The sequence below is a fragment of the Salmo salar genome, chromosome 18 (assembly GCF_965601325.2).
Source record: "Salmo salar chromosome 18, fSalSal1, whole genome shotgun sequence".
Classification (NCBI taxonomy): domain Eukaryota; kingdom Metazoa; phylum Chordata; class Actinopteri; order Salmoniformes; family Salmonidae; genus Salmo; species Salmo salar.
This window is the reverse complement of record NC_138308.1, coordinates 93,075,101-93,099,346: the sequence shown is the minus strand read 5'-3', so window position 1 is coordinate 93,099,346 and position 24,246 is coordinate 93,075,101. Positions and strand designations below refer to the sequence as shown.

The 24,246-nt window shown below is 42.8% G+C and overlaps 2 protein-coding genes across 2 annotated transcripts in view; one reads left to right on the top strand and one right to left on the bottom strand.

The window, feature by feature from the left end:
* Positions 1-2,237: 2,237 nt before the first annotated feature.
* On the top strand, positions 2,238-13,230 carry LOC106578119 (uncharacterized). The gene is made up of 3 exons (XM_014156733.3): positions 2,238-2,506; positions 6,269-6,709; positions 7,626-13,230. The coding sequence occupies exons 1-3, from the start codon at positions 2,341-2,343 to the stop codon at positions 8,738-8,740; spliced, it is 1,722 nt and encodes a 573-aa protein (XP_014012208.2). The 5' UTR covers positions 2,238-2,340; the 3' UTR covers positions 8,741-13,230.
* A 4,441-nt stretch (positions 13,231-17,671) lies between these two features.
* Positions 17,672-24,246, bottom strand: part of LOC106578122 (uncharacterized) — a 29,330-nt gene continuing 22,755 nt past the window's right edge. The window contains exon 3 of the mRNA XM_082965326.1: positions 17,672-22,150. Within this exon, the coding sequence (XP_082821452.1) occupies positions 20,778-22,150 (1,373 nt within the window). The 3' untranslated portion in view covers positions 17,672-20,777. The remainder of the gene's footprint in view (positions 22,151-24,246) is intronic.

Sequence of the window (24,246 nt, the reverse complement as noted above, 5' to 3'; positions counted from 1 at the left end):
ATAAGAGGATTGTGGAAGCTGTACTGTTAGATTTCAGTGCAGCCTTTGATATTATTGACCATAACACAACAAAAATTGTGTTAAAGCTTTCGAACTTCTGTCATATTGTCGATTCAGAGCCATCTATCTAATAGAACACATAGGGTTTTCTTTAATGGAAGTTTCTCTAATGTTAAACATGTAAAGTGTGGTGTACCGCAAGACAGCTCTCTTGGCCCTCTACTATTTTAAATGTTTTACTAATGACCTGCCACTGGCATTATACAAAACCTGTGTGTCCATGTATGCTGTTGATTCAACCCTGTACGTACCCACAGCTAGTGAGATCACTGCAACACTAAACACAGAGTTGCAGTCAGTTTTAGAATGGGTGGCCTGTAATAAACTAGTCCTGAACATCTCTAAAACTAAGAGAATTGCATTTGGTACAAATCACCTCAGCTGAATCTGGTCATGAATAATGTGGCTATTGAGCAAGTTGAGGAGACTAAATTACTTAGTGTCATCTTGGATTGTAAACTGTCATGGTCAAAACATTTGGATTCATTGTTTGCGAAGATGGGGAGAGGTCTGTCCGTGATAAAGAGAGGCTCTGCTTTTTTGACATCACACTCCACAAATAAAGACCTGCAGGCTCTAATCTTATTTTATCTTGATTACTGCTCAGTCATGTGGTCAGGTGCTGCAAAGAAGGACCTAGAAAACGGCAGCTGGCCCAGAACAGGGTGGCACATTTTGCTCTTCACTGTAATCAGAGGGCTAATATCAATCATATGTATGCCAGTCTCTCTTGGGTAAAAGTAGAGGAGGGACTGATGGCATCACTTCTTGTTTTTATAAGAAACATTCATGTGTTGAAAATTCCAAATTGTTTGAATGGTCAATTTACACACAGTACTGACACACACACTTACCCCACCAGACATGCCACCAGGGGTCTTTTCACAGTCCACAAATCCAGAACAAATTTAAGAAAGCGTACAATGTTATATAGAGCCATAATTGTATGAAGCTCCCATCTCAGATAGCTCAAATGAACAGCAAACATGGTTTCAAAAAACATAAAGCAACACCTCAAGACACAAAGCCTCTCCCCTATTTCACCTAGATATTATGTGTGTATGTATTTCGCTGCAGCTAATGGAGATCCTAATAAAATACCAACAAATTGTTATTATGTCTCCAGAGATATAGGTGGCTGTTCTTGATTTGGAGGGGTGGTAGCATTAAATTATTCAAATTTGTCATGACTTTGTCAATCAGCTTGTTATTAAAAGCGTCTTAATTATTGTTTAGTGTTTCTGTATCGATATGGACTTTATAAAAATCTACAAACTTGGAAGCTGGTCCTAGCTGTTTACACTCAAGCATATTTAAAGGCTGTATAAATCATAGAGATCTTGAATTCATCTGTATGATTCAGGTGTTCTATTTACTTCTGTGGTATATACCGTAGATTACCTCTACCCTCCCCTCCTTCCCTCCAGACTCCCTGCAGCTCTCTCTCACTATCTCTGAAGAGGAGGTTCCCCCTGAGCAGCAGCACTGTGAGCAGGAGTGGAGCCCCAGTCTGGGACAGAAGGACCCAGAGACCATACAGATTAAAGAGGAACAGGAGGAAGTCAGGACCAGTCAGGAGGAAGAGCAGATTCAAGAGCTGCGGCCTGATATCACTGATATCAATTTCACTCCTTCCTGTTTGAAAAGAGAATGTGATCAGGAAGACACCCTTCAAATTTTGATTTGATTTTAATGACGAGTTAATGATCAAACAGTACAGAGTATTGTAGGAAATTCATAGGTCTGCTGTTCAAAGTCTGGTTAATTTTTCCCTTCATTAGAAACAGCAATATCTGGTCATTTTATTTAGGTCAGGCTGACGTAACTGATACATGAAATGTAAAACTATTCCAGAAAAGGTATCCTTGCATTTGTCCAAGAGTATTTCCAAGAGTATTTCTCGTAAATTCTGACCTAATGCTGCTCATTCATCATGTTGATTTAATCTTGTATAGAATAATGATAAACTGTTGACTCCCGAGGAAGAATTGATTCTCCCAGATCATCCTATACTGATGATAACCACCGTTTGTCTACATGTAGTCGTCGTTTTCCTTTACTACTGGTCTGTAGGCTGCCTTGCACAGTAAACTCCCATCCAGCTGGCGGCCCTGTTGTGTTTCTGGGTTCATCACCAACTAGAACAAAGAACGTCCTAAGATTCCTTGACTAGAACACGGAAGTAGGAATGGAAACGAGTTTTTTTTGTTCCTTGTGTGGAGTAAAGAAAATACATACTGACTTAACTAAATAGGCTACCCAGCTCTAATTTGACATAAAATGTCTAAACTACAGTTGTTTCATGTGTTTTTAAATGAGCGTTTAACGGCGGCTGCTGTGGATATTTTTGGGGAAGTTGAGAAAACGGTAGTAGAATACCAGGAGGAGAATGATCGGCTACGGAGACTGCTGCGGAGGACACCAGAGATACAACTATGTAGAATAGGTTCGTATGTTGATACTGATAGCTAGCTATAGTTCCACTTTATTGATAAATTGTTGATAAATTGTTAACTGATCACCACTTCATACATGTTTATGAAGTTGGTTTTTAAACTTACCGTGCATGGATAAAAACAGGAAGTGATTTGAATTTATAATTCAAAAATTGATCAAATTTGGAAATAAATAGCTTCTCTTCAATCACTGAGAAGTAATTGAAAATGGATTATAGTTTTTAACTATTGAATTGGCATTATAGTTAACCTAGTCTTGAATTTACTGGCTATAAAATTCAAATTGACCCCAACCCTGATGTCTTAAGCCTGTATAGAGTCCCACAGTGGAGGTGCAATAATACCCATAAAACCTAGCGCTCAAACAGGGAAATGGTTCCAATCGTTTATCCACCATTCATTTTTCCCATAGGGGATTTTAGAACACTTAAAATAAGGACTGTGTTTCATGTAGGCTTACCCTGGCGTGACGTTTTGATAACCATGTAAATCTCAGACAAGGTGACTTTTATCAATGTATTCGTCAGTGGCGGTCAGTGCTGTTTAAGATGGAGGACGATCTTTTTTTATTTTTTATGAGCACGGCTTTATTTCTATTACAGCATATTGGATAACTGTCAATCATATTCCATTCACCCAGCTCAATGTAACATTAATGGGTTTAGGCTACTACATGATACTCACATTTTCCCTATAGCCATCATGAGGTTGCTACAACCTAGCCTATGAATTAAAGTTTACAACATAGATGCACAGGTTGAGAAACATTTTAGGTGACAGACAGCGACACATGTAATACCGCCTTGCACACTCTTGCCTGCAACTAGCTGATCTAGGGTGTAATCATTAATCCAACAGTTGCAAACAAGAGTTTCTATTGGACAAATTCAGGTATGTTTATACCTGTTCTGTTTGCTTCTGTTTAATAAATTCTTTCAACAGAATCTACGGAATGAATACACCCCCTGATCACACGCAAACGCAGTTCACTTTCGTAACAGCAACATGCAAACAGTATGATCACTTTGAACGTTGTAGCTATCATTTCTTCTCGCATTTACGTGCTCTCACCTTTTCCCTTCAGTGCACAACACATCAGCTGTCTGTGACCAGGCAATAAAATCTTTCCAAGCCAAACCTTCATATCATAACCGCTAACTGCTATACACAGCCTACATCGTTGTCACCATTATTAGCTAACATGGGGTCGGCAGGTAGCTTAGTGGTTAGAGCGTTGGGCCAGTAACCAAAAGGTTGCTGGATCGAATCCCCGAGCTGACAAGGTAAAAATCTGTCGTTCTGCCCCTGAACAAGGCAGTTTAACCCACTGTTCCCCAGTAGACCGTATTTGTTCTTGACTGACTTGTCTAGTTAAATTATAACGTCATAGTCAACATAGCTACTAGAGCTAACACGTTAGTAAACCCTCTACAATCATGCAGTACAGTGTAGTGAGCAAGCAGTTTAGCAGTTACACCGGAGGACCCCGGTGGTAATACATTTATAAAGCCAAAAGCTTACCTTGACTTGGAAGAGTTCCATGGTTGGATAGCCCATAGCCAGCTAGCTAATGTAACAGTGTTGCTTCTGTCCCTCTTCTCGCCCCAACCTGGGCTTTAACCATCGACCCTCTGAACACATCAACAACTGCCTCCCACGAAGCATTGTTACCTATCGCTCCACAAAAACCGTGGCCCTTGCAGAGCAAGGGAAAGAACTACTTCATGGTCTCAGAGCGAGTGACGTCACTGATTGAAACGCTATTAGCGCCCACCGCTAACTAGCTAGCCATTTCACACTCGTTACACTAACATAGCATCCATCTCTGTTTGAGCTGGGTGTTTGAGTAGGCGTAACTAGCTAGCTGCATTCGCTAGCTAAGTAGAAGTGATAAATATACGTAATATAGCCAACTCTCTCTCTCTTCTCCTTCATTTTTGAAGATATTAAATCGTTCAAAAGTGTTCAACTATTGTCTTTCTCTCTCTTTGAGTCAACTATTCACCACATGTTATGCAGCGCTAGCTAGCTAGCTAGCTGTAGCTTATGCTTTTAGGATCGGAGAATTAAACTAGTACTATGATTGTGTGGACAACATGTCAGTTCATGCTGCAAGAGCTCTGATAGGTTAGAGGACGTCGTCCGGAAGTTGTCATAATTACTGTGTAAGTCTATGGAAGGGGGCGAGAACAATGAACCTCTGAGGTTTTGTATTGAAGTCAATGTACCCAGAGGAGGACGGAAACTAGCTGTCCTCTGGCTACACCATGGTGTTACCTTAGAGTAGCACGTATAACTGAACACCGCAGCTCAATCAGGTGTAAGAACATTGCAGTGTAGCAGCTCACTTTGTTGAAGCTAATCATCCAATCTCCGCCATAAAAATACACAGGCATTGAGCATGTTGCTCTACCAAGGAGAGGAGGTAACATGGAGATCCTACTAATATAAAGGGAGGCTTACTGGAGATCCTGTCTAAAAACATTGACCCTTTAGTGGTCTGAATATTGACTTTGATCTCAGGCCCTTCTTATGAACATCATATCAAGTATTCATGACATCACCCTGAAGAAGGCACAGTGATGCCCGAAACATTGGTGATTTACCCAATAAATTACTGGGAATTTATATTTGGAGTGTGCGACTCTTTTAAAATATTTTTTTATATATAAATTATTTGGTGACATGGATATATTTTAATATAGTTTTATCTAAGAAGGATAACTTTTTTTTAAATGTTAAACCATTTTTATGAAATTCACTGAGGAGGATGGGCCTCCCCTTCCTCTGAGGAGCCTCCACTGATATTCGTCTCTTTTACTCTCAGATTCGAAAAATGCTAATTAGCATCAAAGTAGATATCATGTGGAACTACAAATCCCAGCAAGCGCCTGCACGTCATCTATAGCTGACTTCTTTTCTAACAGGTATTTTCGTAATTTTAAAAGTCGTACAAGGCAGTTCACAGAATTGTTCATTTAACTACATTTTGCCAGTTTATTCATTACTACATTTAGATGACGTTAGATAGTGAATCCATAGATTCTTACCTTTGCCTCGATTCGGCAGTCCCGTCCAGATCATTATGGTGTTTGTAGTTCTTTATGTTTTGTAGTTCTTTGTGATAGCCACATTAGGAGCTGATTAGCATTTCATTTTGGGGGGGTAAATATAGGTGAATATATTGATAAAGTCACCTTGTCCTAGAGAGATTTAGACAGTTATCAAAACGTCACGCCAGGGTTAGCCTACACGAAACACAATCCTTATTTTAAGTCATTGTAAAATCCCCTATGGGGAAAAATGAATGGTGGAAAAAACAATTAGGACCATTTCCTTGTTTGACCGTTTTATGGTTATAACTAATACTGTGGTTATTTGGTATTTTATTAGGATCCCCATTAGCTGTTGCAAAAGCATCAGCTACTCTTCCTGGTTTCCACATGAAACATGACATCATCCAGAACATTAATAGACAAGAACAGCTCAAGGACAGAACTACAGAAAACATTTTTTAAAAGGCACGTGTAGCCTACATATCCATACATACACAAACACAATATCTAGGTCAAATAGGTGAGATGCATTGTGAGGTGTTACTTTATCTGTTTTTTTAAAACAGGATTGCTTTTCATTTGAGATTGAACAGAGTTCCATGCAACAATGGCTCTTTATAATACCGTACGCTTTCTTGAATTTGTTCTGGATTTGGGGACTGTGGTAACCTCTGCTCCTCCTCTCCGTCCCTCCAGACCCCCTGCAGCTCTCTGTCTCTGAAGAGGAGGTTCCCCCTGAGCAGCAGGAGTGGAGTCCCAGTCTGGGACAGAAGGACCCAGAGCCCATACAGATTAAAGAGGAAGAGGAAGAAGTCAGGACCAGTCAGGAGGAAGAGCAGCTTCAAGGGGTGGAGCCTGATATCATAGAGTTCATATTTACTCCTCCTTGTGTGAAAAGTGAATGTGATCAGGAGGACCCACGTCAAGAAGCCATACTAGCTGAACACCCAACTCTCAGTCCACTGAAAATGTCTAAACTACAGTCGTTTCGAGAGTTTTTAAATGAGCGTTTAACGGCGTTTGCTGCTGTGGAGATTTCCGGGGAATTTGCGAAAGCAGTAGCGGAGTACCAGGAGGAGAATGATCTTCTACGGAGACTGCTGCGGATCACACCTGAGATACAACTATGTAGAATAGGTTTGTATGTACAGATACTGAGAGGTGAATAATGTGGGGCCACGGGTGGCCTATCGAATCCCCAAGCCGACTAGGTGAAAAATCTGTGCACTTGAGTAAGGCACTTAACCCTAATTTCTCAAGTAAATTGCTGCAGATAAGAGCGTCTGCTAAATGACAAACATTTAAAGTGTAATGTATTGTACTTTTGGAGTCATTTTTTTAATTGTAAATAAGAATATAATAAGTTTCTGAACACTTTTACATTCATGTGGCTGCTACTATGATTATGGATAATCACAAATAAATGATGAATAATGAAGATCATATCCGTCAAAATCAGGAGTGAAGATCATACACCCCCCTCCTTACCAATAACAGGGGAGGTCAGCATTTTGGGGGGTGATGATCTTTGTTTCTTTTAACTTTCTTTTAACTTTCTCACTTGTCGTCATTGAAGATTCATTCATTATTATCCAGAAGCATAAATAGCACAGCCTCTCTTGACTCCAATGCATTTCATTAGAGACTGTGAGTACGTTTACGTTCACACTAGTAATTCAATATTATATTGATGATGGCAGTAGGCAGAGTACGGCTTCAGTCCTGTAGACCCCTGACTCTGCTCATCTTAAACGCCGTGAGGTCATAATAGAAGTAAGCATACGGTGATCAAAACATCTAGTTTTCTGAGAAATCTCTCAAATTATTAGGACGTGTACAAGCTTTATTAAAATATCAAGTTTGGGAGCAGTGAAACTATTTTTTATCTGTATTGCACATTATTTTAGCTACTGTTGCTATTTTGGATCGATGCCAAAAAAGACATTTTCAATTAAAAAATCATTGAGATCTATAATTCACATTTGTGATTCAAGTGTTCTATTTAATTCTGTAATATATAAATAACATCTGCTATTCCTCTCCTTCCCTCCAGACTCCCTGCAGCTCTCTGTCTCTGAAGAGGAGGTTCCCCCTGAGCAGCAGCACTGTGAGCAGGATTGGAGCCCCAGTCTGGGGCAGGAGGACCCAGAGCCCATACAGATTAAAGAGGAAGTCAGGACCAGTCAGGAGGAAGAGCAGTTTCAAGGGCTCTTTGATACCAAAGACTCCATATTGACTACTTCCTGTGTGAAAAGTGAATGTGATCAGGAGGACCCACTTCAGTCCTTGACTCTTCCCCAAACCCAGACTGTGGAGAACAGAGAGAGTGACTCTAAACCAGTGGATCTCAAACCTCTGTCCAAGCACATGAGGATTCACACAGGAGAGAAGCCATTTATCTGTGGTGACTGTGGGAAAAGCTTTATTCGCAAGGCGCACCTAACCAGGCATAAACTGACTCACACAGGAGAGAAGCCATTCACCTGTGGTGACTGTGGGAAAAGCTTCCGTCTCAAAGGGAACCTAACCACTCATAAACTGACTCACACCAGAGAGAAATCATTTAGCTGTGGTGACTGTGGGAAAAGCTTCCGTCTCAAAGGGAATCTAACCACTCATAAACTGACTCACACAGGAGAGAAACCATTTAGCTGTGGTGACTGTGGGAAAAGCTTCAATCGGAAGGTGAGCCTAACTGAACATAAACTGACTCACACAGGAGAGAAACCATTTAGCTGTGGTGACTGTGGGAAAAGCTTCATTCGGAAGGTGCATCTAACTGAACATCAACTGACTCACACTGGAGAGAAACCATTCACCTGTGATGACTGTGGGAAGCGATTTATTCAGAAGAGGGACCTAAGGAGACATATACTGATTCACACAGGAGAGAAACCATTTAGCTGTGGTGACTGCGGGAAAAGCTTCAATCGGAAGGGGCACCTAACCATGCATAAACTGACTCACACAGGAGAGAAACCATTCACCTGTGGAGACTGCGGGAAACGCTTCAATCGGAAGGGGCATCTAACCATGCATAAACTGACTCACACAGGAGAGAAACCATTCACCTGTGGAGACTGTGGGAAGAGCTTTATTCAGAGGAGGGACCTAAGGAGACATATACTGATTCACACAGGAGAGAAATCATTTAGCTGTGGTGACTGAGGGAAAAACTTCAATCAGAAACAACATGGCTGCTTAGTTTGATAATATCTTAATTCAGAAGACTAATCTGCTAACACGTGAAAAACATCCACAAAGAAAGTAAATGAGGACACAGAGAGGGGACTAAGAGAGTATTGAGATACACCTGTGGACCAACTCTAACTGGTCCTCCTGATCCTGCTCAGTCCAATGTCACAGTAATGATATAATGGGGCTGTTGTCTGAACCTGACAGGTAATGTTGCTGCTCTTTGTGTATGAAATGGACAATCTGCAGTTCAGACAACCACCACTTTTAAGGTGAACAACTGAGGGATGGGGTTGGAGAGTTGTGAACATTCAATGTCGTAGTCAGATATGGATACCAGATGTCCAGATGTAATGTAGGATTCCCAATAGGTGGCCCGTTGGGTGATTTTATTTGGCCCCAAGTTTTCTGATTAAAACAAGATAATATACTGCTCAAAAAAATAAAGGGAACACTTAAACAACACATCCTCGATCTGAATGAAATAAATAATCTTATTAAATACTTTTTTCTTTACATAGTTGAATGTGCTGACAACAAAATCACACAAAATAATCAATGGAAATCCAATTTATCAACCCATGGATGTCTGGATTTGGAGACACACTCAAAATTAAAGTGGAAAACCACACTACAGGCTGATCCAACTTTGATGTAATGTCCTTAAAACAAGTCAAAATGAGGCTCAGTAGTGTGTGTGGCCTCCACGTGCCTGTATGACCTCCCTACAACGCCTGGGCATGCTCCTGATGAGGTGGCGGATGGTCTCCTGAGGGATCTCCTCCCAGACCTGGACTAAAGCATCCGCCAACTCCTGGACAGTCTGTGGTGCAACGTGGTGTTGGTAGATGGAGCAAGACATGATGTCCCAGATGTGCTCAATTGGATTCAGGTCTGGGGAACGGGTGGGCCAGTCCATAGCATCAATGCCTTCCTCTTGCAGGAACTGCTGACACACTCTAGCCACATGAGGTCTAGCATTGTCTTGCATTAGGGGGAACCCAGGGCCAACCGCACCAGTAAATGGTCTCACAAGGGGTCTGAGGATCTCATCTCGGTACCTAATGGCAGTCAGGCTACCTCTGGCGAGCACATGGAGGGCTGTGCGGCCCCCCAAAGAAATGCCACCCCACACCATGACTGACCCACCGCCAAACCGGTCATGCTGGAGGATGTTGCAGGCAGCAGAACGTTCTCCACGGCGTCTCCAGACTCTGTCACGTCTGTCACGTGCTCAGTGTGAACCTGCTTTCATCTGTGAAGAGCACAGGGCGCCAGTGGCGAATTTGCCAATCTTGATGTTCTCTGGCAAATGCCAAACGTCCTGCATGGTGTTGGGCTGTAAGCACAACCCCCACCTGTGGACGTTGGGCCCTCATACCACCCTCATGGAGTCTGTTTCTGACCGTTTGAGCAGACACATGCACATTTGTGGCCTGCTGGAGGTTATTTTGCAGGGCTCTGGCAGTGCTCCTCCTGCTCCTCCTTGCACAAAGGCGGAGGTAGCGGTCCTGCTGCTGGGTTGTTGCCCTCCTACGGCCTCCTCCACGTCTCCTGATGTACTGGCCTGTCTCCTGGTAGCGCCTCCATGCTCTGGACACTACGCTGACAGAGATAGCAAACCTTCTTGCCACAGCTCGCATTGATGTGCCATCCTGGATGAGCTGCACTACCTGAGCCACTTGTGTGGGTTGTAGACTCCGTCTCATGCTACCACTAGAGTGAAAGCACTGCCAGCATTCAAAAGTGACCAAAACATCAGCCAGGAAGCATAGGAACTGAGAAGTGGTCTGTGGTCCCCACCTGCAGAACCACTCCTTTATTGGGGGTGTCTTGCTAATTGCCTATAATTTCCACCTGTTGTCTATTCCATTTGCACAACAGCATGTGAAATTTATTGTCAATCAGTGTTGCTTCCTAAGTGAACAGTTTGATTTCACAGAAGTGTGATTGACTTGGAGTTACATTGTGTTGTTTAAGTGTTCCCTTTATTTTTTTAAGCAGTATATATAGAATTACATTTTTTTGGTTCGTTGTTGGATATTTATTTTATTCATTTAGGGAATCTGTTCCCAAGTATTCCCACGTGTAAATAGATTTACAGTACCAGTCAAAAGTTTTAGAACACCTACTCTACATTGTAGAATAATAGTGAAGACATCACAACTATGAAATAATACATATGGAATCATGTAGTAACCAAAAGTGTTAAACAAATCAAAATATATTTTATATTTGAGATTCTTCAATTTAGCCACCCTTTGCCTTGACGACAGCTTTGCACACTTGGCATTCTCTCAACCAGCTTCATGAGGTAGTCACCTGGAATGCATTTCAATTAACAGGTGTGCCTTGTTAAAAGCTAATTTGTGGAATTTCTTTCCTTAATGCATTTGAGCCAGTCAGTTGTGTTGTGACAAGGTAGGGGTGGTATACAGAATATATCCCTATTCGGTAAAATATCATGTCCATATTATGGCAAGAACAACTCAAATAAGAAAAGAGAAATGACAGTCCATCATTACTTTAAGACATGAAGGTTAGTTAATTCGGACAATTTCAAGAACTTTAAAAGTTTCTTCAAGTGAAGTCGTAAAAACCCTCAAGCGCTATGATGAAACTGGCTCTCGTGAGGACCACCACAGGAAAGGAAGAACTAGAGTTACCTCTGCTGCAGAGGACAAGTTCATTATAGTTACCAGCCTCAGAAATTGTAGCCCAAATAAATGCTTCACAGAGTTCAAGTAACAGACACAACTCAACATCAGCTGTTCAGAGGAGACTGCGTGAATCAGGCCTTCATGGTCGAATTGCTGCAAAGAAGCCACTACTAAAGGACACCAATTATAAGAAGAGACTTGCTTGGGCCAAGAAACACTAGCAATTGACATTAGACCGGTGGAAATCTGTCCTTTGGTCTGATGAGTCCAAATTTGAGATTTTTGGTTCCAACTTCCGTGTCTTTGTGAGATGCAGAGTAGGTGGACAGATGATCTCTGCTTGTGTGGTTCCCACCGTGAAGCATGGAGGTGTGGGGGGGCTTTGCTGGTGACACTGTCAGGGATTTATTTAGAATTCAGGGCACACTTAACCAGCATGGTTACCGCAGCAATACGCCATCCCATCTGGTTTCGCTTAGTGGTACTATAATTTCTTTTTCAACAGGACAATGACCCAACACACCTCCAGGCTGTGTAAGGGCTATTTGACCAAGAAGGAGAGTGATGGAGTGCTGCATCAGATGACCTGGCCTCCACAATCACTCTACCTCAACCCAATTGAGATGGTTTGGGATGTGTTGGACCGCAGAGTGAAGGAAAAGCAGCCAACAAGTGCTCAGCATATGTGGGAACTCCTTCAAGACTGTTGGAAAAGCTTTCCATGTGAAGCTGGTTGAGAGAATGCCAAGAGTGTGCAAAGCTGTCTTCAAGGCAAAGGGTGGCTACTTTGAAGAATCTAAAATATATTTAGATTTGTTTAACACTTTTTTGGTTACAACATGATTCCATATGTGTTATTTCATAGTTTTGATGTCTTCACTATTATTCTACAATGTTTGAAAATAGTAAAATAAAGAAAAACCATTGAATGAGTAGGTGTGTCCAAACTTTTGACTGGTACTGTATATGTGATCATATCAACTAGGTCTCTCACGTCAGAATGTTTCTTAAACGTAAAATGTGGAAGTTCTTGTGTACGTAAAATATGGAAGTGTTTAAGGTTAAGGTTAAGTATTAATGCTGAATGGTTACGGTAAGGGTTAAGGTTTGGGATAGGCTTAAAACTTCACAGAATTCGAACTTGTAACCTTTGGAATCAGAGGCAGATGCTTACTCCCATCCGCCATCCCCAACCCAAACCTACTTGAAGGTAACAGCGCTCACTGTTGCCTCTAGTGGCCGGTTTCCACATCATCTCCCGACATGCATGGCAGTCGAATACTGATTTGTATCACGGGTAACCTGGCTGGATCTTATCCCCAGTGTTATCATGGTTTGAAATGATTCTTATTTTTTTCCCCCACATACTGTATCTGTTTGGTATTCTTGCGGTCAATTTGGAGTGTAACTATGTTCCGTCCCCCGGCTGACATGCTGAGCGACAAGAAGAGTCCCCATTAGGGTTGCAAAGCTACCGGTAATTTTGGTAGTTAACAGAAAATCTATGGTAATCTATTGTAACTTTGGTAATTTAAACTTTACATTTTATATTAATATATATTACTGATCATTTGTCATATCTGTGTCTATATTGTCATAAGTTTCTAGTAGATTGACCATATGGGTCAAGAGGTAAAAGTCCAATTAATACAATTAAAAAAATTAAAAAACATCTTATCAACAATGGCATTTTTTTTCTCAATTAACTGCAACTCTTCCAACTGTTGACTGTTCATAACTGCCACAAGTTTGACGCCAAAACATTGACAACAAATACATGTTGACATATTTAAAATAAATAAAAGTGTGTACAAAAAACATAAAGGATAAATTGTGCTGAAACGCTCATATTTAACACCAAGTTGATGATTTCTATTTAGGATGATGTTTAACAGCTTTTGTCATATTTTATATTTACATTTTTTTTTCTTCATTTATTTTACATGTGATAAGGCAACACAGAGGGCCAGAGATGATTACAAAATTACAGAAATCTGCTTATTTTATTCTCTGTCCCCAACGCACTAGACGACCAGTTTTGCTAGCCTTTAGCCGTACCCTCATCCTACTCCTCCTCTGTTCCTCTGGTGATGTGGAGGTTAATCCAGGTCCTGCGTGTCCCCAGGCGCTCTCGTTTGTTGACTTCTGTAATCGTAAAAGCCTTGGTTTCATGTATGTTAACATCAGAAGCCTCCTCCCTAAGTTTGTTTTACTCACTGCTTTAGCACACTCCGCCAACCCTGATGTCCTTGCCTTGTCTGAATCCTGGCTTAGGAAGGCCAACAAAAATTCGGAGATTTCAATTCCCAACTACAACATTTTCCGTCAAGATAGAACTGCCAAAGGGGGAGGAGTTGCAATCTACTGCAGAGAGAGCCTGCAAAGTTCTGTCATACTTTCCAGGTCTATGCCCAAACAGTTCGAGCTTCTAATTTTAAAAATTAATCTCTCCAGAAATAAGTCTCTCACTGTTCCCGCCTGTTATAGACCCCCCTCAACTCCCAGCTGTGCCCTGGACACCATATGTGAACTGATTGCCCCCCCATCTATCTTCTGAGTTCGTTCTGTTAGGTGACCTAAACTGGGATATGCTTAACACCCCGGCAGTCCTACAATCTAAGCTAGATGCCCTCAATCTCACACAAATTATCAAGGAACCCACCAGGTACAACCCTAAATCCGTAAACATGGACACCCTCATAGATATTATCCTGACCAACTTGCCCTCCAAATACACCTCTGCTGTTTTCAATCAGGATCTCAGCGATCACTGCCTCATTGGCTGCATCCGCTATGGGTACGCGGTCAAACAACCACCCCTCATCACTGTCAAACACTCCCTAAAACACTTCTGCGAGCAGGCCTTTCTAATCGACCTGGCCCGGGTATCCTGGAAGGATATTGACCTCATCCCATCGGTAGAGGATGCCTGGTCGTTCTTTAAAAGTAATTTCCTCGCTGTCTTAAATAAGCATGCCCCTTTCAAAAAATGTAGAACTAAGAACAGATGTAGCCCTTTGTTCACTCCAGACCTGACTGCCCTCGACCAGCACAAAAACATCCTGTGGCAGACTGCACTAGCATTGAATAGTCCCCGCGATATGCAACTTTTTAGGGAAGTCAGGAACCAATACTCGCAGTCAGTCAGGAAAGCAAAGGCTAGCTTTTTCAAACAGAAATTTGCATCCTGTAGCTCTAACTCCAAAAAGTTTTGGGACACTTTAAAGTCCATGGAGAATAAGAGCACCTCCTCCCAGCTGCCCACTGCACTGAGGCTAGGAAATACTGTCACCACCGATAAATCCACGATAATCGAGAATTTCAATAAGCATTTCTCTACAGCTGGCCATGCTTTCCTTCTGGCTACCCCAACCCCGGCCAACAGCTCCGCACCCCCCGCAGCTACCTGGCCAAGCCTCCCCAGCTTCTCCTTCACCCAAATCCAGATAGCAGATGTTCTGAAAGAGCTGCAAAACCCGTACAAATCAGCTGGGCTAGACAATCTGGACCCTCTATTTCTAAAATTATCTGCCGCCATTGTTGCAACCCCTATTACCAGTCTGTTCAACCTCTCGTATCGTCCAAGATCCCTAAAGATTGGAAAGCTGCCACGGTCATCCCCCTCTTCAAAGGGGGTGACACTCTAGACCCAAACTGTTATAGACCTATATCCATCCTTCCCTGCCTTTCTAAAGTCTTCGAAAGCCAAGTTAATAAACAGATCGCTGACCATTTCGAATCCCACCGTACCTTCTCCGCTGTGCAATCCGGTTTCCGAGCTGGTCACGGATGCACCTCAGCAAGGCTCAAGGTACTAAACCGGAGGGCCTGTTGTCCGGACCTCTGGCAGTCTCTATGGGGGTACCACAGGGTTCAATTCTCGGGCTGACCCTTTTCTCTGTATATATCAACGATCTCGCTCTTGCTGCGGATGATTCCCATATCCACCTCTACGCAGACGACACCATTCTGTATACATCTGGCCCTTCTTTGGACACTGTGTTAACAAACCTCCAAACGAGCTTCAATGCCATACAACACTCCTTCCGTGGCCTCCAACTGCTCTTAAGCGCTAGTAAAACTAAATGCATGCTTTTCAACCGATCGCTGCCCGCCCGACTAGCATCACTACTCTGGACGGTTCTGACTTAAGATATGTGGACAACCACAAATATCTAGGTGTCTGGTTAGACTGTAAACTCTCCTTCCAGACTCATATTAAAAATCTCCAATCCAAAATTAAATCTAGAATCGTCTTCCTATTTCACAACAAAGCCTCCTTCACTCACGCCACCAAACATACCCTCGTAACTGACTATCCCTACCGATCCTCGACTTCGGCGATGTCATTTACAAAATAGCCTCCAACACTCTACTCAGCAAATTGGATATAGTCTATCACAGTGGCATCCGTTTTGTCACCAAAGCCCCATATACCACCCACCACTGCGACCTGTATGCTCTCGTCGACTGGCCCTCGCTACATATTCGTCGCCAGACCCACTGGCTCCAGGTCATCTATAAGTCTCTGCTAGGTAAAGCTCTGCCTTATCTCAGCTCACTGGTCACGATAACAACACCCACCCGTAGCACGCGCTCCAGCAGGTATATCTCACTGGTCATCCCGAAATCCAACACCCCCTTTGGCAGCCTTTCCTTCCAGTTCTCTGCTGCCAATGTCTGGAACGAATTGCAAAAATTGCTGAAGTTAGAGACTTATATCTCCCTCACTAACTTTAAACATCAGCTATCTGAGCAGCTAACCAATCGCTGCAGCTGTACACAGCCCATCTGTAAATAGCCCATCCAATCTACCTACCTCATCCCCATATTGTTTTTATTTACTTTTTTGCACACCATTATTTCTACTTGCACATCATCATCTGCATATATATCACTCCAGTGTTAATAGATTCTAACTGAATAGAAGGACAAGAAATTGTAACACAGGTGACTCCCGACAGCTGCTACGGGCTTGGGATTGATGGGACAGCGTGCACTAAAACCAGAGAATGCAGTTATAGAGAATGTTGTTGAATTGGGGCCGGAAGAACACTGTAGCTCACTAAAAACAGAAGTTTACACTTATACAAAATGCGCTCATCAGGAGTCGACTGTATATCATTACTCCCAAAATGTTCAAACAATATCCTGAGTGAGCAGCATTAGGTCAAAATGAATGAGGAATACTCTGACAGATGGAAAGAGATTTGAATGTATCAATAACATCAGAAAGACCATTCTCTCATCACCCTGGAGACAGGAAGTAACTGGTAACATCACAAAGACCATTCTCTCATCACCCTGGGAGACAGGAAGTAATTGGTAACATCAGAAAAACCATTCTCTCATCACCCTGGGAGACAGGAAGTAACTGGTAACATCAGAAAGACCATTCTCTCATCACCCTGGGAGACAGGAAGTAACTGGTAACATCAGAAAGACCATTCTCTCATCACCCTGGGAGACAGGAAGTAATTGGTAACATCAGAAAAACCATTCTCTCATCACCCTGGGAGACAGGAAGTAACTGGTAACATCAGAAAAACCATTCTCTCATCACCCTGGAGACAGGAAGTAACTGGTAACATCACAAAGACCATTCTCTCATCACCCTGGGAGACAGGAAGTAATTGGTAACATCAGAAAAACCATTCTCTCATCACCCTGGGAGACAGGAAGTAACTGGTAACATCAGAAAAACCATTCTCTCATCACCCTGGGAGACAGGAAGTAACTGGTAACATCAGAAAGACCATTCTCTCATCACCCTGGGAGACAGGAAGTAATTGGTAACATCAGAAAAACCATTCTCTCATCACCCTGGGAGACAGGAAGTAACTGGTAACATCAGTAAACCATTCTCTCATCACCCTGGGAGACAGGAAGTAAGTGGTAACATCAGTAAACCATTCTCTCATCACCCTGGGAGACAGGAAGTAACTGGTAACATCAGTAAACCATTCTCTTATCACCCTGGGAGACAGGAAGTGGTTTCTGGTGTCAAATCCTAGATGCTATAGATGCTCCATCCCTGCTGTCCTGCCCTTGAGCAAGGCACATAACCCCCCACAACAACTGCTCCACAGTTGCTGTAGTATGGCAGCCCCCTGCTCCATCCTCTGTGTATGTGTCTCTTTCAGGGGGGTTGGGATAAAAGCCGAAGTCGGACTTCTTTGTACAATTACTTAGTGTCAAATTTGATTTTCTGTAACTCAAAGGATGAATGATCCAGGCTTTAAGATAAGCAGAAAATACCAACTTTATTGTCCATTAAATTTAAACAGAATGAAAATGTGTCGTTGGCGCTCTGAGTTACAATAAAATAATAAAAACAGAGACAAAACATACACAAACACATTAAACATTTACATGTCAGAATGAAATGTCAGAATGAAACATTAAATATTGAAATGTCAGAACGAAACACGTTAAACACTTACATGTCAGAATGAAACACATTAAACATTGACATGTCAGAATTAAATGTCAGAATAAAACAAATTAAATATTTACATGTCAGAATGAAAAGTCAGAATGAAACAAATTAAATATCAGAATGAAACAAATTAAACATTTACATGTCAGAATGAAACATCAGAATGAAACAAATTAAACATTTACATGTCCGTTCATCAGTCTTAATAAGGATTGTCACTGCAGAGGGGATCAATTTTTTGGGGGACCATTCTTTGATAGCGTGTCCCACCTGTCATCTCTGACCTGACGGCAGCATTTGGAAGGATGCTTGCAGTGGGTGGGTGTTGTCATTGAAGACCTGGAGTGCTTTCCTTGTGATGTTCTGTGTGTACAGTTCTTGGAGTTGTGGCCGTTTGCTGCTGACAGTTTTGCTGGCCTGGGACAACTTGTGCCAGTTAACTCCTGTTCCTCACTGAGAGGTTCCCATACCAGAAGGGGATGTTGTAATTGAGAACACTCGATCAGGGATTTGTACACCATGAACAGTGTGTTTGCTTGCATTAAAACTCAAATGTTTCTTAAGTAGGGAAATAAGCTGCCTTGCCTTTTTGTAGATGAGGTCAGTGTTTTACTGGAAGTTTGTGATCGAAAATTGTCCCCAAGTATTTTACATGTGTGACTTGCTCCACGTCCTTCCATGATGACCATGCTCTAGAGAAGGGCCTGTTTTCCCTCAGCGTTCTTTCCTCCAAGGCACAGTTCAGTCTTGGTGACGTTGAGATCAAGGAAGCCATTGTCAAACCACGTCAAGAGGCAGTCAATGAACTGGGAGTAGCTGGAGATGGACTTGACCTCCAGGCAAGTAACCAGAGCCATGTCGTCTGCATATTTGATGATGCCTGACCACACCTCCATCCCTAATGCCTGACCACACCTCCATCCCTAAAGCCTGACCACACCTCCATCCCTAATACCTGACCACACCTCCATCCCTAATACCTGACCACACCTCCATCCCTAATACCTGACCACACCTCCATCCCTAATACCTGACCACACCTCCATCCCTAATACCTGACCACACCTCCATCCCTAATACCTGACCACACCTCCATCCCTAATACCTGACCACACCTCCATCCCTAATACCTGACCACACCTCCATCCCTAATACCTGACCACACCTCCATCCCTAATACCTGACCACACCTCCATCCCTAATACCTGACCACACCTCCATCCCTAAAGCCTGACCACACCTCCATCCCTAATACCTGACCACACCTCCATCCCTAATACCTGACCACACCTCCATCCCTAATACCTGCATTATTGTTTGCCACAGCTTTAAAATTGTACCAATTCGTTTTTCCTCGGTTGTCCATGATATTTCAACATTTCGATAATAAATCATTTGATTTTTCCATTGTGTCAATGATGGCAGATCAATTCTCTATGTTTTTAGTATAGTTTTTTTTCAAGATGAGAAGAGAATCTTCCAGCCCATTAGGTCTCTCACTATGCCCCCCCATATGCCATGTCTTGAAATATGCAAACAGACAGATTAAAAAGTACATTTACGTTGTAATACTTCTGATATCCAACTTTCTAACTCTTTATAGCGTCCCCAGAAGTCCTGGATTATTGAGTCATTGTTAGTTTTACACTTGAGACATGACTGCCGTTATGCTGTAAAATGTGTGAATTTTGTCTCTTGTATAATATATTCTATACATTAGTTTATACCGGATTAAGCAAACATTTTTGTTAACTGTAATTTCATTAATTATGCTCCAACTTTCCCATCATCCTGTGACAACATCAGTTCTTTTTAAGTTTTGGTTCCAATAGTTCATATATCTTTTAAATAGATAGTCAGTTGGATAGTCTCTCTGCAAGGTTTTGTATATTTTACCTATCATACGAATATCATTTTCTGACTCAAATAAGATTCCCTCAAGGTTGCTCTAATGTCCAAAATATGTAACTATATGGTCGCAAGCAAAAGCCTTGGGCAGTGAGTTGATATAATTCCAAGTCAGGAATGTAAAACCACCCTCAGACTCAGGAAGATGGAAACCATTTTATTCTATTTGCTCATATACAGACTTATGACCAATCACATGTGGCTCTAACCCCACTCCCCCACTGACCAATCATGTATCTTGATCATATACAGACTTATGACCAATCACATGTGGCTCTAACCCCACTCCCCCACTGACCAATCATGTATCTTGATCATATACAGACTTATGACCAATCACATGTGGCTCTAACCCCACTCCCCCACTGACCAATCATGTATCTTGATCATATACAGACTTATGACCAATCACATGTGGCTCTAACCCCACTGACCAATCATGTATCTTGATCATATACAGACTTATGACCCAGTATACTTTTTAAAATAATTTCTTCGGTTGGGTAATTGGAATTACCGAAAATAAATACAAAAACTTTAGGAGCCATGCCATTTTGAAGAGGTTTCTTCTACCTGTAAGATTTACGGGAAGATTATTCCATTGAATTAGATCTGCTTTCATATAGTTGAGTAATGGAATAAAGTAATCTTAATATATTTGTTCTTTGTTGTCACTCATTAATCATCCTAAGTATTTGATATGTTTCTTTTTCCTTTTGCCATTATTTATTTTTCCCCAGACAATCTCTTTGTCCTAATGTTCTTTCCTGTAACCGAAAGGTAGCTGGATAGAATCTCTGAGCTGACAAGGTAAAAATCTGTCGTTCTGCCCATGAGCAAGGCAGTTAACCCACTGATCCCCGGGCGCCGACGACGTGGATGTCGATTATGGCAGCCCCCCGCACCTCTCTGATTCAAAGGGGTTGGGTTAAATGCGGGAGACACATTTCAGTGGAATGCATTCAGTTGGAACACTACCTAGGTATCCCCCTTTCCCTTTCTTTCAGTTTCTGTTCTGTTTATTTCCTTTGTGGACTTTATCCACATGCCTCAGCAGATTAGTCTTCTGAGTGAATCCTTTACCACAGACGGAGCAGCCATGTTGTTTCTCTCCTGTGTGAATCAGTTTGTGCCTCCTTAGGTCCCCTTTCTGATTGAAGCTTTTCCCACAGTCACCACAGCTATAAGGTTTCTCACCAGTGTGAGTCAGTTTGTGCATGGTTAGGTGCCCCTTCCGATTGAAGCTTTTCCCACAGTCACCACAGCTAAATGGTTTCTCTCCTGTGTGAGTCAGTTTGTGCATGGTTAGGTGCCCCTTCCGATTGAAGCTTTTCCCACAGTCACCACAGCTAAATGGTTTCTCTCCTGTGTGAGTCAGTTTGTGTATGGTTAGGTGCCCCTTCCGATTGAAGCTTTTCCCACAGTCAACACAGCTAAATGGTTTCTCTCCTGTGTGAGTCACTTTATGCATGGTTAGGTGCCCCTTCCGATTGAAGCTCTTCCCACAGTCACCACAACTAAATGGTTTCTCTCCTGTGTGAGTCAATTTATGTTCAGTTAGGCACATCTTCCGATTGAAGCTTTTTTCACAGTCACCACAGCTAAATGATTTCTCTCCTGTGTGAATCCTCATGTGATTGGACAGAACTCCTTTGTGTTTGAAGGTCTTTCCACAAACAGGGCAGGTGCAGGGTTTCCCAACATGACAGAGTCGGACATGGGCCTTCAGTTTACAGGTGGAGTTAAAGCTTTTTTTGCAAAAGCTGCATTCACTGGGTCTCTTCTTGGTGAGAGTCACATGTCTCTGCAGGTCAGCTTTCAGAGCAAACGCTTCACCACAATCACGGCAGTGGTACGTTTTTCTAGACATGGTGCTGGGTTTGGAACAATGTTCCCCCATTAGTGGGTTTCGATCCAATGTTGGACTGGGATCCAATGGTGGGCTGCTGTAAAGTCCTACTGTGTCGCTGCTTACAGCTGAGCTGTGGCTGGAGGCATTGTTTTGATTACCTGGATGGTCACAGGGAATGTAGAGACCCTTAATGTGGGTCACAGTGCCAAAAGGTTTGAGATCCACTGGTTTAGAGTCTCTCTCTCTGTTCTCCACAGTCTGGGTTTGGGGAAGAGTCAAGGACTGACGTGGGTCCTCCAGATCACATTCACTTTTCACACAGGAAGGAGAGAATATGAACTCTATGACATCAGGCTCAAGACCTTGAAGCTGCTCTTCCTCCTGACTGGTCCTGACTTCCTCCTGTTCCTCTTTAATCTGTGTGGGCTCTGGGTCCTTCTGCCCCAGACTGGGGCTCCACTCCTGCTCACAGTGCTGCTGCTCAGGGGGAACCTCCTCTTCAGAGACAGAGAGCTGCAGGGAGTCTGGAGGGAAGGAGAGGAGGAGCAGAGGTTACCTATACAGCCTTGATACAGAGGTTACCTGGCTATACAGCCTGGATAGAGAGTTTACCTAGCTATACAGCCTGGATACAGAGGTTACCCAGCTATACAGCCTGGATACAGCCTTGACAATAGGGCTGGGCGATATATAGAAAAAAAAATGGATATTTTAGCGTGATATGGGAAATGCCTGTATCGCAAGAATGTAGATATAACTTTTAGGCCATATCGCCCAGCCCAACTTGATACCCTGCAGCCGTTAGGACTGAATGAGGATTTATCGTATCGTGAGGTCCCTGGTAAAACCTCAGAGTTCCGACACCCTAGGTCTGGAAAAAAGGTTGTGTTAAAGACGTGGTCACATGACATGTGATTTACATCCTACGCTGTGTTAGTGACAACATGTACATGGGCCAGACATCCAGATGCTTGAAACAGAGCTGAAGCAAGGATGAAAATAACCTTGTTGCTTGTCACTTTGTCCAGTGCTCTAACAGTGTGTCTTCTCTTCAATTCCAGGTGGAAGTGTCACCAAGAGGAGGAGACAACCCTTCTGGATATATACTTTACGCCTCCAACTCAATCATCAAGTTCCCAGACGACACAACAGTAGTAGGTCTGATTACCAACGATGACGAGACAGCCTACAGGGAGGCGGTGAGGGCCCTGGCGGAGTGGTGCCAGGAAAATAACCTCTCCCTCAACGTCAAGAAAACTAAGGATTTGATCGTGGACTTCAGGAAACAACAGAGGGAGCACGCCCCAATCCACATCGACGGGACCACAGTGGAGAAGTTGGAAAGCTTCAAGTTGCTCGGCGTACACACCACTGACAATCTGAAATGGTCAACCCACACAGACAGTGTGGTGAAGAAGGCGTAATGGGGGGCTTGGCCCTAAGACCCTCAGAAACATTGACAGATGCACAATTAAGAGCATCCTGTCAGGCTGTATCACCGCCTGGTACGGCAACTGCACCGCCCACAACTGCAGGGCTCTCCAGAGGGTGGTGCGGTCTGCCAGACGAGAATGCCCTACAAACCCTTGGCAGGATCGGACTGGAGGAAACACAAATAGCAGGCGACCACCAACAAACAACAATCCAAGTGGCTGGAACCCACCTGGTAATGGAAACCAGAGTAATTGGAATCCAAATGGTGGATGGCAGGGCAACCAAAACCAACCTTCGGGCCCTGTGAACTCATGGTCAGGGCCTAATCAAACATACTAGGGATGCCCAGAGAATCCTACAGGGGATGATGACAGATACTGGAGCCACTTACACATGTGTGAGTTCAAATTATGCCTCTCATCTCCCCATGTCTGGTAAATATGCCAAAACAATAGGATTCTCGGGAAAAACGTAGCTAATTCCAATGACTGCTCCAGTTCGTCTGACTGCTGATGGTAAATCAGCCATAATTCCAATATTAGTATCAGATCAAACACCAGTTAATCTATTGGGAAGGGATGTTCTATGCAAAATGGGGATACAAATTAAATGTTCTCCTGAGAGGGTGATAATAGAAAAAAACAGGACTACAATTACCAGTGGTAACTGCCGTCGAGACAGCTAATGTATATTGGTTAGGAGGCATTGAGGCAGACGTAGACAGAACTGTAAGGAGACGGGGTAAATGTATTCAGGCCCAAATACCTAAAGCAGATAGAGCAAAATCTGAATTTCACTGCACAATGCAATTTGACCCTCACCAGGACCCTTTGTTAGAACAACTCTTGGTTATGGGGGCAAATGGAAGGAAAGCACCAATAATGTCTCAGTATGTAATCATTGGAAAGCAGGGAGCTGCAATGGATGTGATGGACGCAGACGGATCGGAATTTGTACAAAAGTGGTTCAATGTCTCTGACTCTGTCCCTCACATTACATTGCTGGTAAATCAGGGATTTACATCAAAGGATCTAGGACCTATGATGAAGAAAGCTAGAAGGAAGCGATGGGATAGAACAGAGAATCCATTAATTTTCCATTCAAAAGATATGGCATTCATCAAAATAATAACCACTACATTGATGATTGGGGATCCTAGAGAGATAGAGCTCAGTGTAGGCCAACA

Bases quoted from the DNA above. Each gene is read 5' to 3' on its own strand.
- LOC106578119 (XM_014156733.3), top strand. From the start codon at position 2,341: ATGTCTAAACTACAGTTGTTTCATGTGTTTTTAAATGAGCGTTTAACG. The intron at 2,507-6,268 runs GTTCGTATGTTG...CCGTCCCTCCAG, and splicing joins GATACAACTATGTAGAATAG to ACCCCCTGCAGCTCTCTGTC. The intron at 6,710-7,625 runs GTTTGTATGTAC...CCTTCCCTCCAG, and splicing joins GATACAACTATGTAGAATAG to ACTCCCTGCAGCTCTCTGTC.